Here is a 25,601-nt window from a genome sequence, read left to right on the forward strand (position 1 = left end):
ATGTATTTTTTCAATAATTTCTAACTTATTTCATAAAATGTAACTCATAAGTATAAAGCACAGAGTGCTTTATTGTGCAGTAAGCTTTTCTTTTTTTTTAAGATTTTATTTATTTATTCATTATATATATATATAGAGAGAGAGAGAGAGGCAGAGACACAGGCAGAGGGAGAAGCAGGCTCCATGCAGGGAGGGACTCGATCCCAGGACTCCAGGATCAGGTCCTTGGGCCAAAGGCAGGCACTAAACTGTTAAGACACCCAGGGATCCCCTGCAGTAAGCTTTTCTTGAAAAAATGCTTTAGTACATTTTTAACCATTAAATAAATATCCCTAAAATTGAGACCAAAGTTTATATTACTAAAACTAAAAGTTTATATCACTATCACAAAGTTTCAGATGATAAAGCTTGCCTAAAAATGTAAAGATTAGGGGCACTGGGCTGGTTAGGCCATTGGAACATAAAACTCCCCATCTCCAGGTTATGAGTTCAAGATCGATTCAGAACTCGATTCCGGGACCCCAAGACCACGCCCCGAGCTGAAGGCAGACTCCCAACTGCTGAGGCACCCAGCCGTTCCTCAAAATGGTTTAAAGACCTAAATATGAAACCTGAAACTATAAAAAATTCTAGAAGAGAACACAGGTAGTAATTTAACATTGGCCATAGAAACTTCTTTCTAGATATGTTTCCTGAGGCAAAGGAAACAAAAACAAAAATAAACTATTGGGACTACATTAAAATAAAAATCTTCTTGATTTTGGCTTCAGTCATGATCTCAGGGTTGTGGAATTAAGCATTGAGCTCTGCACTGGGAGTAGGGCCTGCTTAAAATTCTCTTTCTTTCCTTCTGCCCTCCTGCATCCCCCACCCCACTTGCATGCACTCTCTCTCAAAAAATAAATAATTCAACACCCCAAAAATGAATAATCCAATTAAAAATGGGCAGAAGACATGAAAAGACATTTTTCAAAAAAAGGCATACAGATGGCCAACAGACTTGTGAAAAAATACTCACTATCCCTTATTAGGGAAATGCAAAACAAAACTACAATGAAGGATGCCTGCCTGGGTGGCTCAGGGGTTGAGCCTCTGCTCAGGGCCCAGGGCATGATCCTGGAGTCCTAGGATCGAGTTCTGCATCGGGCTCTCTGCATGGAGCCTGCTTCTCCCTCTGCCTATGTTCTGCCTCTCTATCTCTCTGTATCTCTCATGAATAAATAAATAAAATCTTAAAAAAAAAACCACAATGAGATATCACCTCATACTTGTCAGAATGGCTAAAATCAACAATACAAGAAACAACAGGTGTTGGTGAAGTTGTGAAGAAAAAGGAACTCTCTTGCACTGTTGGGAATACAAACTAGAGCAACCCACTCTGGAAAACAGTATGGAGTTTCCTTAGAAAGTTAAAGGTTAAAATGATCCAGCAATCTCACTACTGAGTATTTACCCAAACAATACAAAAACAGTAATTTAAAGGAATACATGTTCCCTGATGTTTGTAGTAGCATTATCTACAATAGCCAAATTAGGTAAACAGGTCAAGTGTCCCATCAATTGATGAATGGATAAAGAAGATGGTGTGTGTGTGTGTGTATGTAATGGAATATCACTTAATCATAAAGAATAAAATCTTGCTATTTGCAGTGACATGGATGGAGCTAAGACTATTATGCTAAGCAAAGTAAGTCAGAGAAAAATGAATACCATATGATTTCACTCATATGTGGAATTTAAAACACAAACCAAACAAGCAAAGGGAAGAGAGGCAAATAAAAAAACAGACTCAACTATAGAGAACAAACTGGTGGTTACCAGAAGGGAGATGGGTGGGGGCGATGGGTAAAATAAGTGATGGAGGTTAAGGAGTGCACTTGTGGTGAGCACTGGGTGATGTATGGAAGTGGTGAATCGCTATACTGTATACCTAAAATTAATTTTACACTGTATGTTAACTAACTGGACTTTTAATAAAAACTTTAAAAAATCCCTCTGCTTGCATTTCTCCTAAGTACAGTGTAATATCTCTAACAGAAAACAATTGCACAAAAAGGAATTCTCCTAAATTTCATCAAAATATATATATTCTGGGACACCTGAGTGGCTCAACGGTTGAGCGTCTGCCTTCAGCTCAGGTCGTGATCCCGGAGTCCCCGGATCAATCCCACATTGGGCTCCCTGCGAGGAGCCTGCTTCTCCCTCTGCCTGTGTCTCTGTCTCTCTGACAGTGAGGGAGACAGAGACACAGGCAGAGGGAGATCCTGGGATCATGCCCTGAGCCAAAGGCAGACGCACAACTGCTGAGCCACCAGGCATCCCATTAAATAAAATCTTAAAAAAGAAAAAGAAAGAAATTGTCAAGGTAAAAAAGTTAAACTACACAAAGTATCTTCATGAAGAAGGAAGACATTCTTATTTAATAGTTTCCAAACATTTAATATAAAACGAAGAAAAGGGATAATATTACAGGAACTACTTTTGTGCAGATATGAAACAGCTGGTTTTATTCTCTAGGTGCCATAGATGCTACTCTTTAATATATTTTAAAAATGTATGAGAAAATCCAGTTATACTACATACTGATTGACACTCTTAATAATGTTAAGGATACTAAAGCTAATAGGTTGATGCCATTTAAGACAGAAAATTTTGGGACAAAGTGTTAATAGTGAAAACAACGATTATGGTTAATTAGCATGTCAATGGTGTGCAGAAAGGATCTGAGCAGAAAGTCTGGAGTGAATGGGTATGTCTTATAGATGTTGTAAGACGTGCCATGTAAACAGTTCCATTAAGTAACATTTATCTCTTTAGAGCCCACACAATCAGGCATTGAATTATGTACTTTGCCTTAATTTCTTCAGTTAAGGATAGTTATTAGGATGATATATGTCAGAGGAATTCCACAGACATACTGCATCTTTATTCCAGAAGTATTTGACACTTTTTTCATCAGTTTTATGGCTACAATGATGAAATGTTGAATAGTCTGACTCTTTTAAGGTCCATTCAAAATTGGCCAAATTTGGGGCACCTGCGTGGCGCACCTGCGTGGCTCAGTCAGTTGAGCACGTGACTCTTGATTGCAGCTCAGGTCATGATCTCATGGGTTGTGAGATGGAATCCTTCATTGGGCTCCCTGCTCAGCAGGGAGTCTACTTGAAAGACTCTTTCCCTCTGCACCCCTACCTTGCACACACACTCTCTCTAAAAGTAAATACATCTTTTAAAAAACTGACTAAATTTAAGGTACAGTGGTTCCTCCATCCATAGTTTCACTTTCTGTGGTTTCAGTCACCTGCCATCATCAACTGTAGTTGGGAAGGAGATGCCTAACACTTCATCACAATGCCTACCTCATTCACACACTTTTTTTTTTTTTAAGATTTTATTTATTTATTCATGAGAGATACAGAGAGAGACAGAGGCAGAGGGAGAAGCAGGCTCCTCATAGAGAGCCCAATGTGGGACTCAATCCCCAGATCCACGGTCATGCCCTGAGCTGAAGGCAGATGCTCAACCGCTGAGCCATCCAGGCGTTCCTCATTCATGCACTTAATGTAGGCGTCATCTCACATCATCATAAGAAGGGTAAGTACAGTAAAATATTTTAAGAGAAACCACAGTCATATAACCTTTATTACAGTATAATTGTTCCATTGTTACTTGTTAATTTCTTACTGTGCCTAATTTATGAAGTAAATTTTATCCTAGTTATGTATGTATACGAGAAAACAGCACATGTAGGGCTCCATACTAGCCAAGGTTTCAGACATATACTGGGGGTCCTGGAAAGTATTTCCCATGGATAAGGGGTGGGGGGGAACTATCATATATTGATAGTGGTCTGAGCAACAGATTTATAAGGACAAGCCAACAGGCTCTCTTCTTTGCCTTAACTTATTTAACATAAGGCTATGATGTACCCCAAAATCTTGCTTATCAGATCTGTAGATGATGTAAAACAAGATTATTTATTTCAAGAGATGGTAATGAAGGGATGCCTGAGTGGCTCAGTGGTTGAGCGCCTGCCTTTGGCCCAGGGTGTGATCCTGGAGTTGGGGGTTTAAGTCTTGCATCAGGCTCCTTACAAGGAGCCTGGTTCTCCCTCTGCCTGTGTTTCTGCCTCTTTCCCTGTGTCTCTCATGAATAAATAAAATATTTTAAAAAAAGAGATGATAACAAGGATTAAAATTGGGGGCAAAGCCAAGGTATAGCTTATGAAAAACTGTAATTTGATTTTTAAAAGAATCAGCTGTACTTGTCATTAGTGGGTTAATATGTAAAAAAATCTAGGAATGTTTAGTGCTTACTTTGAATCAAGCTGATGATAAAATTGTTTAAAATGTGTTACCTTGGGCAGTACTAATAAAAATATTTGCTTTGATTTTGGGAGATAATAGTTTCACTGAACTCTTAGAAAAATAATCCATCTTCAAGGTGCCTGGGTGGCTCAGTCAGTTGAGTGTCTGACTTGGTGTTGGCTCAGGTCGTGATCTCGGGGTCATTGTCAAACCCTAAGTCAGGCTCTGTGCTCAGTGGGTAGTCTGCTTGAGATACTCTCTTCCTTTTCCCTCTGGCCCTCCTCTGCTCATGTGGGTGCACGTCCGTGGGTGTGTGGGGGTGGTGATGGAGAGGGTGAGGGAGAGTGAAACTTAAGCAGATTCTGCTCTGAACATTGAGCCTGACATGGGGCTTAATCTCACAACCATGGCATCAGGATCTGAGCTGAAACTAAGAATTGGATGTCCAACTGACTGCCCTATCCAGGAGCCTCAAGAAGTAAATCTTTTAAAAAAAGAAAAAGAATCCCTGTTCATTTTAGGAAAGATGAGCAAAACCAAAAAAACCTTACAGTCCCACCACTCAGATAATATATATGCACACGATACATGTATTTTTTTGTTTTCCTTTTTGCTTAAATTATCTTAGCAGCAGCAGATGTATATCTATATCCTCGGATCCTTAGATTCTGCTGAGTGGTTTTCTGTTTTTGTTTTTTACGTTTTAATTTTAATTCCAGTTAGTTAACATACAGTGTTATATTTGTTTCAGGTGTACAATATAGTGATTAAAACTTCCATACGACACTGGGTACTCATCATAAGTACATGCCTTAATCCCCATCACCTATTTACCCCCCCTTCTCCTCTGGTGACCATCAGTTTGTTCTCTAAAAACAGTCAGTTCTTGGTTTGTCTCCCCCCCCCCCCTGCTCATTTCTTAAATGCTACACATGAATGAATCATATGGTATTTGTCTTTCTCTGACTGAATTATTCCACTTAGCATTATACTCTCTAGTTTTAGCTATATTGTTGCAGATGGCAAGATTTCATTCTTTATGGCTAATATCCCATTATATAGAGATGATACATGTTATATCTTTATCCATTCATCAATTGATAAACATCTGTGCTGCTTTCATACCTTGGCTATTGCAAATAAACATCGGTGTGCATGTATTCCTTTAAATTCGTGTTTTTATATTTTTAAAAATATTTTATTTATTCATGAGACGGGGGGAGGGGGCAGAGACACAGGCAGAGGGAGAAGCAGGCTCCACGCAGGGAGCCTGACGTGGGACTTGATCATGCCCTGGGCTGAAGGCAGGCCCTGGGATCATGCCCTGGGCTGAAGGCAGGCACCCAACTGCTGAGCCACCCAGGCATCCTGATGCTTTTGTATTTTAGGGGTAAATACCCAGTAGTGTGATTGCTGGATCTAGGGTAGTTCTCTTCTTAACTTTTTTGAGGAACTTCCATGTTTTCCAGAGTGGCTGCACCAGTTTGCATGCCCACCAACAAGAGGGTTCCTTTTTCTCTACAACTTCACCAACACCTGTTGTTTCTTGTGTTGTTGATTTTAGCCATTCTGACAGGTGTGAGGTGGTATCTCCTTGCTTAGTGGTAGATTCCCAGCTGCCAGAAATTTATAATCATAGACCTTCAGAGCCAGAAGGGCCATCTCATCAGCCATTACCTGGAAACTTGTTAGAACTATAATTTGGGCCAGACCAACTGGATCAGAAACCCTGGGTGTGGGCTCAGCAATCCTGTAGTTTAACAAGCCCTCCAGGTGATTCCACTACAGACTGAACTTTGAGAACCGACCTGATTTAAACCCTTTGATTTTTTTTTCAGATAAAAAAGCTAAGATCCAAAGAGGTTGTCACAAGCCAGCTTAAGAAAACAGCAGAATCTTCAGGCAGGGATTCCTAGGATGACCATCATCTTTCAGGGAGACCTGTTTATTGGGCTAATTGCTAAACAGTATTTGAAAATGCCAGGTGGAAATAAGTGTAATACAGTCTGTTTACCACTTAACTCACCTGGTGGGCTTGTTATAGTTCAACAGTAGCCTTTTAACTCACTTTAGTCTGAAAGAAAAGTTTTATCTGTTTTGCTCGCTTGATTATTCATGTTTCTTATTCCTTGAAGCAAGTTTATATATTATTTAAGTAACTGCCCCATTCTGTCACCACTGCCTTCTAATCAATCTCTAGTGTGGACCCTACAGCTTTCATTTTTAACACACTCCTTACACTTAAGTTTGAGAACCACTAATTCAGGGGATCCCTGGGTGGCTCTGTGGTTTGGCGCCTGCCTTTGGCCCGGGGCGCGATCCTGGAGTCCTGGGATTGAGTCCCACCTTGGGCTCCTGGTATGGGGCCTGCTTCTCCCTCCTCCTGTGTCTCTGCCTCTATCATAAATAAATAAATCTTAAAAAAAAAAAAAAAAACAACAAACCACTAATTCAGATGTTTGAAGTGACTAAGAAAAAGAAAACAAAAACAAAAAAAACAGATGAATTGGACCAACATTTTCAATATCCTTTAATCTTGGTTCCACACTGAAAATTCAAAATAATTTGTTAATGTGTAGATCATCATATAGTGAATAGAACAACACCAGAGACTGCTCCAGAAATTTGTAATGGCATTGCAAATTATTTTTTGAAAAAGTATAGAATACAGTTTCCTTATTATCCGGGGGCGGGTGGAGTGGGAATCACTGTAGGAGGGCCAAGACATCACAAAAGCAAGAACAAGAGTTGAAATAATGGATCCTGGGACACTTGGGTGGCTCAGTGATTGAGCATCTGTCTTCGGCCCAGGGCGTGATCTGGGGTCCCGGGTTCGAGTCCCGCGTCGGGCTCCCTACATGGAGCCTGCTTCTCCCTCTGCCTCTCATGAATAAATAAAATCTTAAAAGAAAAAGAAAAAAAAAGAAAGAAATAATGGATCCTGTTCTGAACTACCAATGTGGCCAACCCTGACTTTCCACGGCACAAATTAAGGTCACGGAGAGAGCTCAGGAGTGGCCTGAAATTTCAATTTTTTAAAGATCGCATTGTGTGGAGCAGTCAGGATGTAGGGAAACAGAGACAGTATCTGGGGAACGAGAAGAGCCCCGCAAGATCAAAATGATCTACCTTGAATTTCTGTAGCATTTCTACGTTTTTCAAGGCGCTCTCACCTCAACGTTTACTTCATCCATGTCCCAGTCCTGTGAGGAAGGAGATTTTTGCAGCAGCAAAATACATTTTTTCTAGACTTTTAAATACTGGACCTACGAAGGAAATACGAAGGAAAAAAAAGGGGGGGGGGGGCGAGGAAGTTGACAGAAGGCGAGAAATGACAGAAAAGGCCGTCCCTGAGGAGGCGAACGGGGGAGAGGGCGAGCCTCAGGCCGAGGCCCGGCGCGCGGGGAGCCTGGCGGCGCTCGGAGGGCAGGAAAATCCTGGGCGCACGACCTTTGGGATTAGGAAACTGGAACGTGCTTATCTGTACCAAAGAGGCTGGATGGAGTCAAAGAAGAGGAAAATGGAAAGCGAGGGGGCACTTAAAGCCGCGCCGAAGTTCTGTGGGCTCCTCTTCTCAGGTCCCGTGACCCCGGGGCTCGGCCTCAGGTGGGGAACGGCGCCCAGCGGCGGCGCGGGCGGCGCGGGAGGGAAGGCAGCGGAGCCGCCGCCCGCACCGAGGAGGCCGCGGCGGACACGTCCCGAGTCACGCAACTGGCGGGGGCCGAAGGGTTAACGGCGCGCCCGGCTCCCGCGCGCTCCCGGCCCCACGGCCGCCGTCGCTAGGAGACGCCGGCGGTGGGGGAGGGGCGGCGCGGGCCGCGCGGCCGAGGGTGGGAATCTTTTTCGGGCGCCCGGGGGCGGAGGGGAGGGAGCGCGCGTGCGCGCGCCCGGCGGTCCGTCCGTCGCCGCGGTGACCGTCCTCCGAGGCCGTCGGCTAGCGCCCCGCCCCCGCCCCGCGGCCCCCTCCCCTGTGGCGCGCCGGGAAGGGGGGTGTTTCTCGCTCCTCCCGAGTTGCCGCCGCCGCCGCCGCCGCTCCTCCTCCTCCTCCTCCTCCTCCTGCTCCTCCTCCCCCTCCTCTCCCAGTCTTGGGTTTCCCAGGCGCTGCCGCCGCCGCTACCTCTGCGGTCTGTATGAGGAGGAGGATGTGAAGATGGCGGAGCTGCAGATGCTGCTGGAGGAGGAAATCCCGGGGGGCCGCCGGGCCCTCTTCGACAGTTACACGAATCTGGAACGGGTGGCGGATTACTGCGAGAACAACTACATCCAGGTGCGGAGCCGGTCCCGGCCGGGCGCGCGGCGGGGTGAGGGGGGGCGGGGGGATCCCCGGGGCCGGGGCCGCGCGCCTGAGGGGGGCCGAGGCCGCGGCGGGGCCGGGGAGCAGGGCGGGAGCTGGGGCCGGGACTTGGCCAGAAGCCTCCGGCTGCGGGAGATTGTGGCTTTGAGACACCTTAAAACGCCCCGAATCAGCCCTCGGTGCGGGGCGTGCGTGTGTGGTGTCCCCGCCTCTCCGCTGCTTCTCCCCCTCGGCCGCCCCCGCACGCGGCGCCCGGCGGGGCTCGCGAGGGCGGAGGAGGCGGACGGTGTGGTTTCTTGGATTTGACAGAATTCGGTTCCCCCCTAGGGCAGGGGTGTGCGTGTGTGTGTGTGTGGGGGGGGGGGATTGATGGATGCCCCCTCCCCCTTCCCTCAGGCTCTGGAGGATTTTTAAGGGGCTCTGTTGCTGCAGAGTAAAGTGCCTCAGTTTTATAGTCCTATAAAGGCCTCGAGGGGCTGGTGATTTTGTTTATTTTATAGTTTCTAATCGGGGAATACAGTAGGAGAGCAGTTGCCTCTTGTTGGAAGTTACTGCCATTTTCCTCCCTATAGAGATTGAGAAACTGCACGGTAATAAGCATCTCCTCTCCCCCCTCCCCCCCCCCATTCCCCTTTAGCAGACTTAATTTTCCTGTGGGGGGAAAAACTGTATTTTTCAGCCAGGATTAGGAGAGGATCCTCATGGTTTAATTTTTCCCTGAGATGGTTGGTTTGGCGCGGGGGCTCGTAGGGGTAACGCTGTGTGTCTGTGTGTGGAGGTGGGGTGTCTTGGGGGAGATGAGATCCAGCTGCGCCTGGATGAAGCAAAAGAGTCTTCGGCCTAAAAAAAAAAAAATCCTTTAAAAATGATTTGGGAGGAGAGGTTAAAGCACACAGTTTGCAAATACAGCATCTTTTGTTTTTCTCTATGGTTGATTTTTCTGAATCCCAGGTTCTACCTCCATTTTTTCCCCCTTCCCATTTAAATTCTCTTGGGATGAAGATGGAAATGGAAGAAGTATGTTATTTTTTTTTTTTTCACTATCCCCCCCCCCCACCTCCGTCTCTCCAGGCATCCTTCTTAATACAGCTATATTGTGAAACATTCTTCACTCTTAGTGTAAACTAACTAAATAAATAGGTATTAGAATGTATAGGTTCATAAATTTTGTAAGGATGCATAAATAACTAAGGATTTGTTAGATTTTACTTGATTGGATGTATACCGAACTCTGTATTCTCTTGTACGGATTACTGGTGTTGGAGAAGGAACCAGATATAATCCAAGGTTTTTCCCTCCCAAAGAGGGAAAGTATGGCTAGTAGGAACTGAAAAAATGTGTCTCGGGTCAAAGATGCATGCAAAAAAAAATACAGTGGTCCATATTTGGAGGGTGCTTTGCTAATTCTGAGTGGGATAGGAAAGAGGCAAATGTTGAGTTGCTCAGTTTTCCACTGAATATATTAAAAAATCTTCTGTAGCCTGGCACTGTGTAAAGGGTTGATGATACTCACCTAGTGTCTCCGGAATTTCATAGTGTAGTTAATAGGAGAGGCTGATCTGTGAGCAAATGAATAATGTAGTGTGTCAATTCATACTCTGTAAGGGACTGAAGGTAGGAAGAAGGACTGGAGAAAGCTATACTATTCTCAGGAAATTCACAGTCTCTAGGAGAGGCAAATCTAAAAGGACTGACCTGATAATTCCATTGCCTCTTGCAACATATTATGGGATTATAGGTCAGAAGAGACATTGAGAGTGAAAAAGTGATTTGGTAGCCGTTAGTGCCATAATAATAATAAAAAGAGAAACAGATTTGTCTATTCTTTGGAAAATAATTTTTATTTTTTTATTTTTTTAAAATTTTTATTTATTTATGATAGTCACACAGAGAGAGAGAGAGAGAGAGAGAGAGAGAGAGGCAGAGACACAGGCAGAGGGAGAAGCAGGCTCCATGCACCAGGAGCCTGACGTGGGACTCGATCCCAGGTCTCCAGGATCACGCCCTGGGCCAAAGGCAGGCACCAAACTGCTGCGCCACCCAGGGATCCCCGGAAAATAATTTTTATTGTAATTTGAAGGTATAGTTTTTATTAGATTACAGTTAATACATAAAGGTAAAGTATATGGATTAATAAAGCTGAGAGGTTAAAGGGATTGAGTCATCTTTTTAAATATTTTGTACATTTCATCTAGTTGAAAAGAACATTACCACCACCATTATCTGTTTTAGCAATAGGAATAAAAATTTAGTGTGGTGGCATTTTAAAACTCATAGTATAGATATTAATAGAAATGGATTTAAAATATTTTTTCAATTTAGCAACTAAAATAGATTTTACACTTTAGATTTTACACCCTAGGTTATCATCTGTTTCATGATGCAGTGGGTATATTATTGGTGTTTTTCTCTTCCCAGATGACAGCTCTTGCATGATTTGTTTGTAGTAAAGTTGATAAATAGAACATGCTGATAGTGGATTTGTGCTGACCCAGCTGTACATTTGACCCAACTGGCTCTCCTTGTGACCAGAGAACTGACCAGCAGGGGTTTTGATGCTGCCTCTAACCCTGCAGTAGATGAAAGTTAATTCATTGGATATATGATCACATTGTCAGTTTAGCCTTGTTAGAGCGTCATGCCCTAATCACAAGCTTGGGTTAACTATCAGTTTAGCCTTGTTAGAGCATCATGCCCTAATCACAAGCTTGGGTTAACTGACGCTCATTTTATTTTGTGGAAATGTAATTTTTGACAGTAAAGTAGAAAAAGATAAATCTGTTGATTGTATATGGCAAAGGGTAAAGTTCTTTGTTCAGTGCTCTTAAATAGCTGGTTTTAAGCATAGGAATATCCAAATAAATACGTTAAATAAGAATATTCTAAATGTGGATTATATTTAGTGTGAAAATTGAGCAAAGGAAGGAAAAATGATTGTGCTGTCCTTCTGGAAACAACTGTGTTTAAATTGTTCCTAATAAAAACCTCCTTCAGATATATTATCAGCATTAAGAGTGACTAGGTATTGCCTGTTTTAACACACACAAACACATGTATAGCAATGTTGTCAGTAGTAGTTTTGCAGGTTACTAATGCAGTTGATGTTAAAAATTTTAAGATCATCTTTAGTAAAAATTTAAATGGTTTTCTTTTTTCAACCTCTAGAAAAAGTGATAGTAAAAATATTCTAAAATGATGGTAAAAAGTTATAACTAACATTTGCTGATATTTACCTGATTGATTTTATTTCTTATTTGTAAAAAAGGACTTAGTAATTGTTAAGGATTTTTTAAAAGATACATGTAAGATCTGTGTGTCTTTTTTTCATTTATTAATATAAACATTGATACCTAATCTAAGAAGTATTCAGAAGTTTTAAACAATGTTTTGATTGACTTGGAACTTACATTTTTACAAGTAGAAGGATTTTAATGAGTTGCTTTAATGTGTTGGTAGATGAAATAAATTTATAGTTTTTTTTCTAGAGTAGATCTGAGAAACTTATTTTTCCTTTATTGAAAAGATATATTTATTGGGATGCCTTGGTGGCTCAACAGTTGAGCATCTGCCTGAGGTTCAGGTCCAGGGATTGAGTCCTGCATCAGGCTCCCTGCAAAGGGCCTGCTTCTCCCTCTGCCTACGTCTCTGCCTTTTTCTCTGTGTCTCTCATGAGTAACTAAATAAAATCTTAAAAATATATATATTTGTTTGAGAGAGAGAGAGGATAAGCATGTGTGCCTGGGGAGGGGGAGGGCAGAAGGACAGGGAGACAAGCAGACTCCCTGGTTAGTGAGGAGTCCCACTCAGGGCTGGATCCCAGGACCATGAGATCATGACATGAGCTGAAAATGAGAGTTGGACGTTTGACTGACTGAGCCACCTGGTGACCTTACATTTTTCCTTTTGTTAGATAAAATAGTTATTGCTTTTTGTGAGTGATAATTCACATTAGATATATAATAAATCCCATTGTCCATCACTTGGAGTATGAGCAAAATCATCCAGTAACATGGATTTGCTCAGAACAGAAATTAAAAATGTGTCTTAGGGGAAGCCTGGCTGCCTCAGTCTGTAAAGCATGCAGCTCTTGATCTCAAGGTCATGAGTTAAAGCCTCATGTTGGGCATAGAGCTTACTTAAAAAAAATAAGAAAATAAAAAATACTTAATAAAAAATATTTTCAAAACATGTACCTTAAGTCTTATCTGATTTTTTTTTTTTATTTTGGATAATAGGAAAGATGTCATTAGTGGCTTCCCTTTTTCATCTTTATCAATAAGGATACTCCCAGAATTCATTAAAAATTGTGTGAAAAGTTTATAAGAGCTAATAGAAGCATGGCTTGTTACCAGATTCATTAAAAAGTAATAAACAATATAAAGATTTAAAATTGTTATTTAATAAAAACTATTAGAATACATACTCACTGTTGAAAAATTATTAGGAAAAATTAAGGAAGAAACTTAAAATTGTCCAGTCATTTTGCATATGTGTCTGGTATTTACATTTTTAAATCTTTGCTATACACAACTATATATCAAAAATGGGCTCATGTTATTACCTCTGTACCTTTCTTTAAAAATAAATTTTATTATTTTCATTGTAAAGATTTTATTTTTAAGTACTCTCTCCGGACAGTGTGGGGCTTGAAGTTATGATCTGGATATCAAGAGGTTTATCTTTATGTATTTGAGTTCTTCTCACAAATAGAAGAATCTTAAAGTCACCTAGTGTAGAGGAGAAAGTCATTTGAGAGTAGATAACTTCAGGACCAATATTTATATCATTCCCTATAACTTTTGTCTTTTACTTCCACAGAGAGGAATGAACCACATAAGTGGACACCAGACTGAGTTTCCCTAGATTGAAGTGACTTAATTCAGCAGGATTTGATTAAGGTTTATCATCCTCAGAGAAACTAGTCCTAACAGATATTTGGTAATTGAATTTTTAGTAATAACCCAATCATTATCAAGAGCTTTGATAACATTGTGAACACAGACTAAATTATATTTGAACCCTAACTCTTTTTTTTTCCCTAACTCTTTTTTATAATTAAAGTTAAAATAATAAAATAATAAAATAATAAAATAATAATTAATATATAATTAAAATAATTTTTTAGAATTTTGTCATCTGTGTACTTTCTACCCCATGGTACTTAATTGGCTTCTTAATTCCGTTTATTGATCCAAGGACTGAGATTGCATTTCATTTTGCCCTACCTTGAAGAACTTCTTGGTATGAAATTACCCTTTACTCAAACAATTCATAAACTCTCCTTTACTTTGACTTCTTACTGTGGTATGATTAATGTTTGAATATGTGATAGGCTTACTTTACTCAGGGTCATCTTTTTTCTCCCAGAGAATAGTTAATAACCAGATTGATCTACTTTTGTGTAGAATATACCATGGAGATATTTTTGAGCATGGGATCCTTCTGGTGTTACTTTCCTTTTAAAATGGAAGGAATTTTTATTATTATTATTATTATTATTATTATTATTTATTAATTTATTTATTTACTTAAGATTTTATTTATTCATGAGAGACAGAGAGAGAGGCAGAGACACAGGCAGAGGGAGAAACAGGCTCCATGCAGGGAGCCTGATGTGGGACTCGATCCCGGGACTCCAGGATCACGCCCTGGGCCAAAGGCAGGCGCCAAACCGCTGAGCCACCCAGGGATCCCCTGGAAGGAATTTTAATAGCATGCAATGGCAGTGTGTCTAAATGTAATCTCAGTGAATGAATGGAAATATCCTGAAAATTAGACTATTTGTGGACTTTGACAGCTTATGATTGAATTTTTATGGGATTTCTTAATAGATTGGTCTCATGAAGTAGCAAGTGGGACAGTACCTACTTTGAATTTTTTCATTTACTTTGTGTTCTTCATATATAAATCTTCTAGAGGATAGAGTCATGTCTTTAAAAAAATTGGCATTTTGTCCAAAAATCAATTGAAATGTGTGTGGGTTGGTTTTGGGTTCTGTTTTGTTCCTTTGATCTTTGTGTATACACTTTGTTCATATCAGGCTATAGCTTTATACTAAGTCTTGATGTCAAGTAGTGTGAATCTGCTACTTTTTTTTTTTTTAAGATTTTATTTATTTATTCAAGAGAGAAACACAGAGAGAGAGAGAGAGAGAGAGAAGCAGAGACACAGGCTGAGGGAGGAGTAGGCTCCTTGCAGGGAGCCCGACGTGGGACTCAATCCTGGGTCTCCAGGATCATGCCCCGGCTGAAGGCTGCGCTAAACCGCTGAGCCACCGGGGTGCCCTGCTACTTTGTTCTTTGTCAGAATTGTTTTGTCTTTTCTAGGTCCCCTGCTTTTTATTTTATATTTTATTTTTAAAATTCATGAAAAAGACTAATTTATATATTTATTCATGAGAGATACAGAGAGAGGCAGAGACACAGGCAAAGGGAGAAGCAGGCTTCCTGCCGGATTCTGGGATCATGCCCTCAGCCAAAGGAAGACTCTCAACCACTGAGCCACACAGGCACCCCACTCACCCACCCCCTGCTTTTTAAATAAATGTTTTAGAATCAGCTTTTTAATTTCTGCAGCCCTACTGGGATTTTGAATGGAATTGGAATGAATCTGTAGATCATTTGGGGACAAATTGATACTTTGACAATATTGAGTCTTCCATTCTATGGATTTGGTATTTTTTCTGTTTATTTAGGTCATCTTTGATTTCTCTTGTCATTATAGGCCTTAGAATACAAATTTTGCACATATATTGTTACATTTATCCCTAATTCTTTCATGATTTTTGGTGCTATAGTAGATAGTACTGTTTTTAAAATTTTCAGTTTCCATTCATTACTAGTGTTACAGAAATAAGATTGATTTTTGTATATTGATCTTTTTATCCTATGACTTTGCTAAATTTATATTTTAAATGTAATAGCTTTTGTTGAAGATTTTTTGTGTGTGTGTGTGTGTGTTTTTATGTAGACAGTCATGTTATCAGCAAGTAAAGGTGGCTTCAATTATTCCTTTCTAATTTTTTTCCTTTTATTTCCCTTTTTTGCCTTATATCACTGTTCAGGACTTCCAATATGATGTTGAATAAGAATGGGAATGGTGAGAACCTATGTTCTTCACTTTTTTTCAGTTTTAGAGGGAAAACAGCTAATCTTTCACTGTTAAATATGAAAATAGCTTTAGGTTTTTTGTGGATGCCCTATGTTAGATTGGGGAAGTTCTCTTTTATTCTTAGTTTGCTGAGAAAGTTTTTTTTTTTTTTTTTTTCTAAAAAACCATGAATGGATGTTATATTTTATCACATGCCTTTTCCATACCTACTAAGATGTTCATTTTACTTTTAGTCTGTTGATAAGGTGAATTGTTTGGTTACAAAATGTATTTTAGAAAATTGTACTTATAGAAAGTTTGATCAGTGAAGTAATATGCATTTTGAATTCTAGACCATTTTTCTTTTACAAGAAATGGACATATATAAATGTCTAGAAATTTGCTACAATAAACAAGCTTGGCTAAACAGGAGTACATTGTAATTGGACTGCTATTTACTCTGCTATATGCTATATTTTTTGTGTGCAGAAGGACTGTTTATAAAAGCTTACAGCATTGTTTAAACTCATTTGTTTTCATGTTGAGATCACTAAAATAGTTATCTAAAAACTGAGAATATGATATGGGTTAAATAGCGGTTTTGAAATTAAATACTATTATGGAGATCCCTGGGTGGCGCAGCGGTTTGGCGCCTGCCTTTGGCCCAGGGCGCGATCCTGGAGACCCGGGATCGAATCCCACATCGGGCTCCCGGTGCATGGAGTCTGCTTCTCCCTCTGCCTGTGTCTCTGCCTCTCTCTCTCTCTCTCTGTGACTATCATAAATTCTCTCTGTGACTATCATATATAAATAAAAAAAATAAATAAAAAAAATACAATCCACTTAAAAAAAATAAATAAATACTATTATGTATTGAAGATAATTTTAATTTTAGTGGCCATGTGACTGGGAGTTTATTTAACCTCTCCAACTCAGTTTTCTTATCTAAAAGATAGTATAATTACAGCAGCTACTTTATAGAGTAGTTTTGAAGATTAAGTGAGTTAATATAGCTAATACAATACATGTTTAATCAAATCTAAGATTATCAGTTTTTAAGATACACCATTATTTTATGTGCCACTAAATTAATGAACACTGCTTCGTAAACACTTAAAATACTGCCACTTGACTGACGCAGTTCATTTCGATTTCGATTATGTTAAAATATGAAAAAATATCCTACAATGAAATATGCTGTTTGCTTTTATGATAATCATTATTAATGATGAAGATTTAAATATTTTGTCATCTTTTTACCCTGCTCTTTTGTAGTATGTCTTTGGTTACTTTTTTAATTTAAAGGATTTTGATAGGATGAAATATGATTATATTTGAGGTTCAAAGATGCTAGGCGGTGCTAGGATTTTTTGCATGCTAGTTTCCCATGTCCTGTTTATTTTTATTTGTTTTTGTTTTTTAAACTATTTTATTTATTCATGAGAGAGAGAGGCAGAGATATAGACAGAGGGAGAAGCAGGCTCCATACAGAGAGCCCAGTGTGGGACTTGATCCCGGAACTCCAGGATCACACCCTGAGCCGAAGGCAGATGTTCAGCCGCTGAGCCACCCAGGCGTCCCTGTTTTTATTGTTTTTAATTTAAAAAAAAATTTTTTTTTGTTGCAGTTTTTAGAAAGTAATCTTTGCATTCACCATGGGGCTCAAATTCACAATCTGAGATCAAGAGTCATGTACTCCACTGATTGAGCCAGCATGGTACCCCCACATGTCCTGTTTAACTACGAATATATGATGGCAGTATTTTTCTAGTTAAACAAAATTTCACAGCTTTTTGCAACTAAAATGTATTCCATAATGTTGTGGTTCACATTCATAAATAGTTGTAATTTAATAGTGATATACTAACTAGGGATTCCCTGGGTTCAAAAGCTTTATCCAAAAACTGAATAATTGCTTTAGAGTGATATTCTTTTTTTTTTTTTTAAGATTTTTATTTATTCATTCATGAGAGACACAGAGATAGGGAGAGGGAGAAGTAGGCTCCCTATGGGGAGCCTGATGCAGGACTCGATCCGAGGACACCACCTGAGCCAAAGGCAGATGCTTAACCACTGAGCTACCTAGGAGTCCCTAGAGTGATATTTCTTAACTTTTTATGCCTCATGCCCTCTTTTGATAAATACAAAAATCAACCTACCTTCCTTCTTTTATATCCATTTTATGATTATATACTGACTTAGAGCATAACCATTGTAACTTTCAGCTTCTCCAGCATTTTGCCAAGATGGAGGGATTTAGGTGAGTTGGGCCTTCTAGAGTTTATATCAGGGTGACAAATTTGGCAAAGTCCAGAGGTTCATGGAGGAGTCTTCAGATGATATATCACCAGATATTGTATTATCATTTAGTTTATGACCACTGTAGCTCCTATTTTGAACTTATGTGTATAAGGCCATTTGTTTAAAATGTGAAGACATTTATTTAACTTGACACAGTATCTTTTGAGTATACAACCTTATAGTCCTATGGTATTACTTTCAAACTTTGAAGGAGATTTTATTATAATACAAAAAATCTGATACTGCAGACAATTCTTAATTTCTAAACATTCAAACTGTTATATTAATTTTCTGTTGCTGTTATAACAAATTACCACAAATTTCAGCAGTTTAAAACAACACAAATTTATTGTTTTATAATTCTGGAGGTCAGAAGTCTACAATGGACCACAGAATTATGTTCTTTCTGGAGGCTCTAGGGGAGAATCAATTCCCTTGCCTTTTCCAGATTCGAAAGGCTGTCCACATTCCTTAACTCATGAACCTCTTTCAGATTCCAAGCCACCAATGGCATCACTCCAACCTCAGCTTCTGTTTTCACATCTTTTTCTCTCCCTGCTTCCATCATCACATTCCCCTTTGCTCCCCTTGCTGGGTTGTCACGTTGCCTTCTGACTCTGATCCTCTGCTCCTTTATAAAGACCCACTTTGCGCCCACTCTGATAATCTTTCCATCTTATGTAAGGTAACATATTCACAGGTGCCAGGAGATTAGGATGTGCTCATCTTGGGAGAGGGAGCATTATTCAGTCACAATATCTGAACATAACTTTTCCTTCCTGTATCAATAAATGGCAAGTCTAACCCCCTTGATACCTGAGCCCCAAACCTTGGTACTATCCTTGACCCTTCTCTTTTGCATTGGATAACAGATAACTTTATCTTCATGTGTCTAGATCTGACTACCACCACCTCTACTGCTACCAGCCTGGTCCAAGCCACCATTATCCCTCAGTTATAGCAATAGTTAGAGTGATCTTTTAAAAATCTTAGATTATGTTCATTTCAAAACACTCAGAGACTTCCTTTCTCACTCAGCATAAGAACTCTCTAGTTCTTGTAGGCCTTAGTAGTGCTGACAAGCATCAATGATCTAGCTTTCTAGTCTTGACTCCTAATTTAATTCTTCTCCTTTGCTTATTCTATTCCTGCCACTTGGCCTCTTTTTCTTGAACATAATAGGCAAACTTCTGTCTCAAGACTTTTTTAGAGAGAATGTGTGTGTGCACATGCAAATGGCGGCGAAGGCCTGTAGGAGGGAGCAGTGTGAGAATATCCTAAGCAGGCTCCACTACCATCATGGGGCCCATTGCAGGGCTAGATATCAAGATCCCAAGATGGTGACCTGAGCAGAGATCCGTCAGTCAGTTAACTGACTGAGCCACCCAGTCTCCCTCCTTTTTTTTTTTTTTTAAGTAAGCTCTGACCACTTTTATTAAAGGAAAAATTTTGTGAGAATTATTTTTCACTAGTCTGTTCTGGCGTGCTTCTAATGATATCAGAATCACCTGGGTCCAGTGACAGCCCGTGTACATACTCTATAGTATTTACCACATGCTTGCCCAATTTAATATTATTACCATGTTTGGCAAACATGGTGTAGTATTCTATTTCACATTTCCTCAAGGCTGGGCAGTTGTTGACAAGGATGACCAGTTTTACTTTGTCATGTCTGATCATTTTCAGAGTCAGCCTCTACTCCAGCAGGCACTTTCCACTTTTTTTTTTTTTTAAGATTTTTTATTTATTTATTCATGAGAGACACGGGGGGGGGGCGGGTGTGTGGGGAGATAGACACACACACACACACACACACACACACACACACACACACACACAGAGAGAGACAGAGACACAGGCAGAGGGAGAAGCAGGCCCAATGCAGGGATCCCAATGTGGGACTTGATCCCGGGTCTCCAGGATCACACCCTGGGCTGAAGGCAGCATTAAACCGCTGAGCCACCAGGCTGCCCAGCACTTTCCACTTTTCATGATGAGTTGGAGCTTAGAGTTGATCAATTCCAGCAACATTTTCATCTTTTTTGGGGTCACCATCTTCCTGTCTAAGGTGCAGGATGGCCCCAACCAAGAGCAGCTGCAAGGTAGCTGGATGTGAGAAAGGTCCCTCAAGACTTTTTTACTTTGCATTTACCACACCCTTTACCAGGAGTGCTCATTCTCCAGATAGTTATATTACTGGATCTTTCACCTTTTTTATGCTTTTGACCAAATGTCAACTTATATTTTTTTGACTTAAAAGAAACCAAAACAACTTTTACTTCTTGTCTAGCTTGAAACCTGGGCACTGTGAAGATGCCAGCTTACCACTCTTGTCTTATGGACCTTGACACCAGACTCTTTGGAGTCATGGCACTGTTGCCTATCAGAAGTCAGTTCAAAGGACCCACTCGTAGAGAGACAAAAGATACAGATACTGTAGTTGAAGCCATATTTTACTTCAAGGCCAATGTCTTCTTCAAAAACTATGAGATCCCCTCTTCCACAGGATGCCCGTATCCCGCTGCTGGGGGTGCTACCATGTCTGTGGTGATCCCTAAGAAGTTCCAGTACATTCTGCGAGTACTCAACACCAATATCGATGGACGGTGGAAAATAGCCTTTGCCATCACAGCGATTAAGGGTGTGGGGCGAATATATGCTTATGTGGTGTTGAGGAAAGCAGACATTGATCTCACCAAGAGAGCTGGAGAGCTCACTGAGGATGAGGTGAAATGTGTGGTCACCATTATGCAGAATCCACGCCAGTATAAGATCCCAGACTGGGTTTTGAGTAGATAAGAGGGTGTGAAGGATGGCAAGTACAGCCAGGTCCTGGCCAATGGTCTGGACAACGAACTTCGTGAAGATCTGGAGAGACAAGAAGATTTGGGCCAACAGGGGGCTGCACCACTAACTGGAGACTTCATGTCTGAGGCCAGCACACCAAGACCACAGGGTGCCTTGGTCACACCATTGGTGTGTTCAAGAAAAAATAAACCTGTAGGTCTTGTCTATTAATAAATAGTTTATACATCTAAAAAAAAAAAAGAGAACAAAACAAAAATCAAAATAAAACAAAAAAAACTATGAGATTCCAAAAAGCCAAGGTGCAAAAGAAATTTATACCCTGGGAATCACTAATTTTCCATTCCTGGAGAGCCTGGTTTTCCACTTAATGCAATTTATGTTAAACCTGCAAACAAAGAGGAAAATAAGGTGATAAGAACCTACTTAAAAGCAGCTCTCTTGTTCTCTCTTAAAAGAGACAAGAGACTGAGACTTTGTGAGAAAGTTTTTGGTCCTCAGAATGATAAACTAGCAAGTGGTGGACTTGCTTCGTGAAGAGACGGTTCATGAACAACAGCCTTTCAGGACCTGGACAGTGAAAGGAGCTTGGGCAGATAGTTTCCACAGCCGTGGGCAGCATTTTACACCAAGATATACATAATTCTTTGCCTTTATCTGATAGTTTTATACAGAAGAGAGAAGAGAGCATGTTGAAGAGCTCTTTATCCAGAATTTGGGTGGGGGAGGGAAGAATGGGTTGTTGAAGGGTGATTTGAAATTTTCTGGAATATTAAGCTAGTAGTACTTAATAAGTAATAATAAATTTGTAACAATCCAAAAAAACCAAAAACTTTTAAAAATTATTTTTTAATCTCAGTTTAATTAGATAATGTTATATTAGTTTCACATGGAAAATGTAGTGATTCAACGATTCTATACATTACTCACTGCTTATCGCAATAAGTGTATTCTTAATCGTTTTCATCTGTTTCACCCATCCTCCTACCTACCTCCCCTTTGGTAACCATTTGTTCTATTTTTTTAAAGATTCATTTATTTATTCATGATAGACATAGAGGCAGAGACACAGGCAGAGGGAGAAGCAAGCTCCCCACAAGGAGCCCGATGTGGGACTCAATCTCAGGACCCTGGGGTGTCCCTGTTCTCTATATTTAAGAGAGTTTTTTTGCTTGTTTCTTTTCTTCCTTCATTTTGTTTTGTTTCTTAAATTCATATTTAAGGATGTGAATTTCACATATGAGTGAAATCATATATTTGTCTCTCTCTGACTTATTTCACTTAGTGATATACTATCTAGCTCCATCAATGTTGTTGGAAAGAGCAAGATTTCATTCTTTTTTATGGGTAATAGTCAACAGTAACAACATTTTTCTTTCTTTAAGTGAGCTTTGTGCCCAATATGCCTCTCGAACTCACAACCCTGAGATTGAGTCACATGCTCTACTGACTGAGCCAGTCAGGCACTTCATACCACATCTTCTTTATCCACTCATCTATCAATGGACATTTGTGTTGCTTCCATAATTTGGTGGTTGTAAATAATGCTGCAATACATATAGGGGTGCATATATCTTTTTGCATTAGTGTGTTAATATTCTTTGGTTAAATATGCAGTAGTGGAATTACTGAATCCTATGGTAATTCTATTCTTAGTTTTTTGAGGAATCTCCATACTGTTTTCCACAGTGTCTAAACCAGTTTGCAGTCCCACCAACAGTGTACAAGAGTTCCCTTTTCTCCACATCCTTGCCAACACTGTTGTTTCTTGTATTAATTGATTTTAGCTATTCTGATTAGGTATGAGGTGATATCTCAGTATGGTTTTGATTTACATTTCAAAATTTACATTTGATGATTAGTGATGTTGAGCATCTCTTCGTGTATCTGTTGGCCATCTTTTTTGGAGAAATGTCTGTTCACATCAACTGCCCATTTTTCACTTGGATTATTTGTTGTTTTTTTTTTTTTTTTTTGGTGTTGATTTGTATAAGTTCCTTGTCTAGTTTGGATATTAACCCTTTATTGAATATATCATTTGCAAATATCTTTTCCCATTCAGTAGGACATCTTTTAGCTTAGTAATTGTATGGGATTGTTTTCTTAATTTCTATTTCTGCTTCATTCTTGGTATATAAATATGTAACAGATTTCTGTATTTTGATGTTATAATCTGCAACTGAACTGATTTCATTTATTAGTTATAGCAATTTTTTGGTAGAGTTCTTAGGGTTTTCTACATATAGTATCAGATAACAGGATACAAACAGTGAAAGTCATCTGCAAATAGTGAGGGATCTTTTTTCACTAGTTTGGATGCCTTTTATTTCTTTTTTTGTTGTCTGATTGCTGAGGCTAAGACTTCCAGTACTATGTTGAATAAAAATGGTGAGAGTGGACATCCTTACCTTGTTTTTGAAAAGCTGTTAGTGTTTCACAGTTGAGGATGATGTTAGCTTTGGATTTTTCATTTAAGGACTTTATTATGTTGAGATATGTTCCCTCCAGACCTACTTTGTTGAGTGTTTTTTTTTTTTGGTGTGTGTGTGTGTTGAGTGTTTTTATCATGAATTGATATTGTACTTTGTCAGATGCTTTTTCTGTGTCTGTTGAAATAATCATATAGTTTCTATCTTTTCTCTTGAAGTGATGTATTTTGTTGATTTTTCGCAAATATTGAACCACCCTTACATCCCAGGAATTAATCCCGCTTGATTGTGGTGAATGATTTTTTAAGCGTGTTGTTGGATTTGGTTTGCTAATATATTGTTGAGGATTTTTGTATCTATGTTTATCAGAGATATTAGTCTGTAAATTCTCTCTTTTTTTTTTTTTTGTGATGTCAATATGGCTTTGGTATCAGGATAATGCTGATTTCGTAGAATGAATTTGGAAGCTTTCATCGCTTTTCTGGTTTTTTGGAGTGGTTTGAGAAGAGGCATTAATTCTTCTTTAATTAAAAATTTTTTAAAAAGATTTATTTACTTATTTTTATTTTTTTATTTTTTTAATTTTTATATATTTATGATAGTCACACAGAGAGAGAGAGAGGCAGAGACACAGGCAGAGGGAGAAGCAGGCTCCATGCACCGGGAGGCCAACGTGGGATTCGATCCAGGGTCTCCCTGGTCACACCCTGGGCCAAAGACAGGCACCAAACCGCTGCGCCACCCAGGGATCCCTAAAAGATTTATTTATTAGAGAGTACGTGTGTGTATGTTCACAGGCAGGAGAGCAGCAGAGGGAGGGGGAGAAGATGTGGGGCTTGATCTTAGGACCCTGGGATCATAACCTGAGTCAAAGGCAGCTGCTTAACTGAGCTACCCAGGCACCCATAAAAACATTTTTTTTAAGTAGGCTCCATGCCCCAAGTGGGGATCAACCTCACAACCCTGAGATCAAGAATTGTATGCTCCACTGACTGAACTAGCCAGGTGCCCTGGTATTCCTATTTAAATGTCGGTGGAATTCACCTTTGGAGACATCTGGTCCAAATGTCACCTTCCTTGATGACCCTTCTTGGTCTATGTAAAGTTGTAACATACTTCTGCCCTTTGTTTGCTCCCTTTTTTACTTGTACTTTTCTTTCTATGCTTTCTTTTCTTTTCTTTTTTTAAAGATTTTATTTATTTATTCATGATAGACATAGACAGAGAGAGAGAGAGAGAGAGGCAGACACACAGAGGGAGAAGCAGGCTCCATGCAGGGAGCCTGACACGGGACTCGATCCCGGGACTCCAGGATCGCGCCCTGGGCTAAAGGCAGGCGCTAAACCACTGAGCCACTCAGGGATCCCTGCTTTATTTTTCTTAATATTACTTACCATTTTACCTATAATGTGTCTTATTTATTTGCCTCTGTCTCCCCTGGCTGGTGAGCTATGAGGGCAGGAAGTATTTCCCACCTCCCACTAGACAGGGAGGGCCTGGAGAGAGAGAATCTTAAGCAGTCTACACCCCAGTGTGAAGTTCAGTGGGAGTCTCAGTCTTACAACCCTGAGATCATGACCTGAACCAAAATCAAAAGTCAGATGTTTAGCCTACTGAGCCACCCAGGCATCCCCAAAAGGAGTCTTTTTCATTGTCAGTATCTGGAACAGTGCCTGGGACAAAACAGGCATTCAATAAATATTTGTAAAAAGAATAAGGCTTTTTTTCTTATAAGCTGTAGAAAATATCCGTGGCAGTAATGAAAAAAATGAGTTTTCCAAAATGGAAGAGTTTGTACTTGTGTGTACAGGTAAATGAAGCTGGTGAATACTTTTCATTTATCCAGGATATTTAATATAGATGTGACCAACAGAATTGTAAGTGGTATTTCACATGTGGCTAATGCTTTGGAGTTAATTCTGCAGTTCACTTCCTTGCACTTTGTGCATGGCTTATTCTATAGTGGATGCTCATTAAATGTCTTAATAGATCTCTAACTTCTTGTATAGTGAGTAAGGGAGATATTTCCATTTTCATTTATTTACTTTTTAAAAAGATTTATTTTAGAGAGAAAGATCATGAGTAGGAGAGGTGGTGGAGTGGGAAGAAACCCAAGCTGACTGTGTGCTGAAATTGGAGCCCAATGCAGGGGTGGATCCCACAACCCTGAGATCACAACTTGAGCTGAAACCGAGAGTCAGGTGCTCAACTGACTGCCACCAAGGTGCCCCAAGATACTCCTGTTTTTGAAAATCAGTTAAGTAAACTCAAACTTAGTTGTGATTGCTAAACTAAAATTTTGCAAAGATAGGAATTGTGTTCAGTTTTTTTTTTTGCCTGTGTGCCCTGTCCTTTGTTGAATAAAATGATTGAAAT

The 25,601-nt window shown here is 39.8% G+C and overlaps 1 protein-coding gene and 1 pseudogene across 44 annotated transcripts in view; both read left to right on the forward strand.

The window, feature by feature from the left end:
- Positions 1-8,242: 8,242 nt before the first annotated feature.
- Positions 8,243-25,601, forward strand: part of ABI2 (abl interactor 2) — a 119,663-nt gene continuing 102,304 nt past the window's right edge. For 9 of the 44 annotated variants that reach the window (XM_038585450.1, XM_038585442.1, XM_038585461.1 and 6 more), the window contains exon 1: positions 8,249-8,574. In XM_038585450.1, coding sequence (XP_038441378.1) covers positions 8,458-8,574 — 117 coding nt within the window. In that variant the 5' untranslated portion in view covers positions 8,249-8,457. Of the gene's footprint in view, positions 8,575-25,601 lie in introns of all 44 variants that reach the window. The other 35 variants (XM_038585471.1, XM_038585475.1, XM_038585482.1 and 32 more) reach the window with 9 other exon arrangements.
- LOC102153089 lies at positions 20,294-21,500 on the forward strand (annotated as a pseudogene).

This window comes from Canis lupus, chromosome 37, assembly GCF_011100685.1.
Source record: "Canis lupus familiaris isolate Mischka breed German Shepherd chromosome 37, alternate assembly UU_Cfam_GSD_1.0, whole genome shotgun sequence".
NCBI lineage: Eukaryota > Metazoa > Chordata > Mammalia > Carnivora > Canidae > Canis > Canis lupus.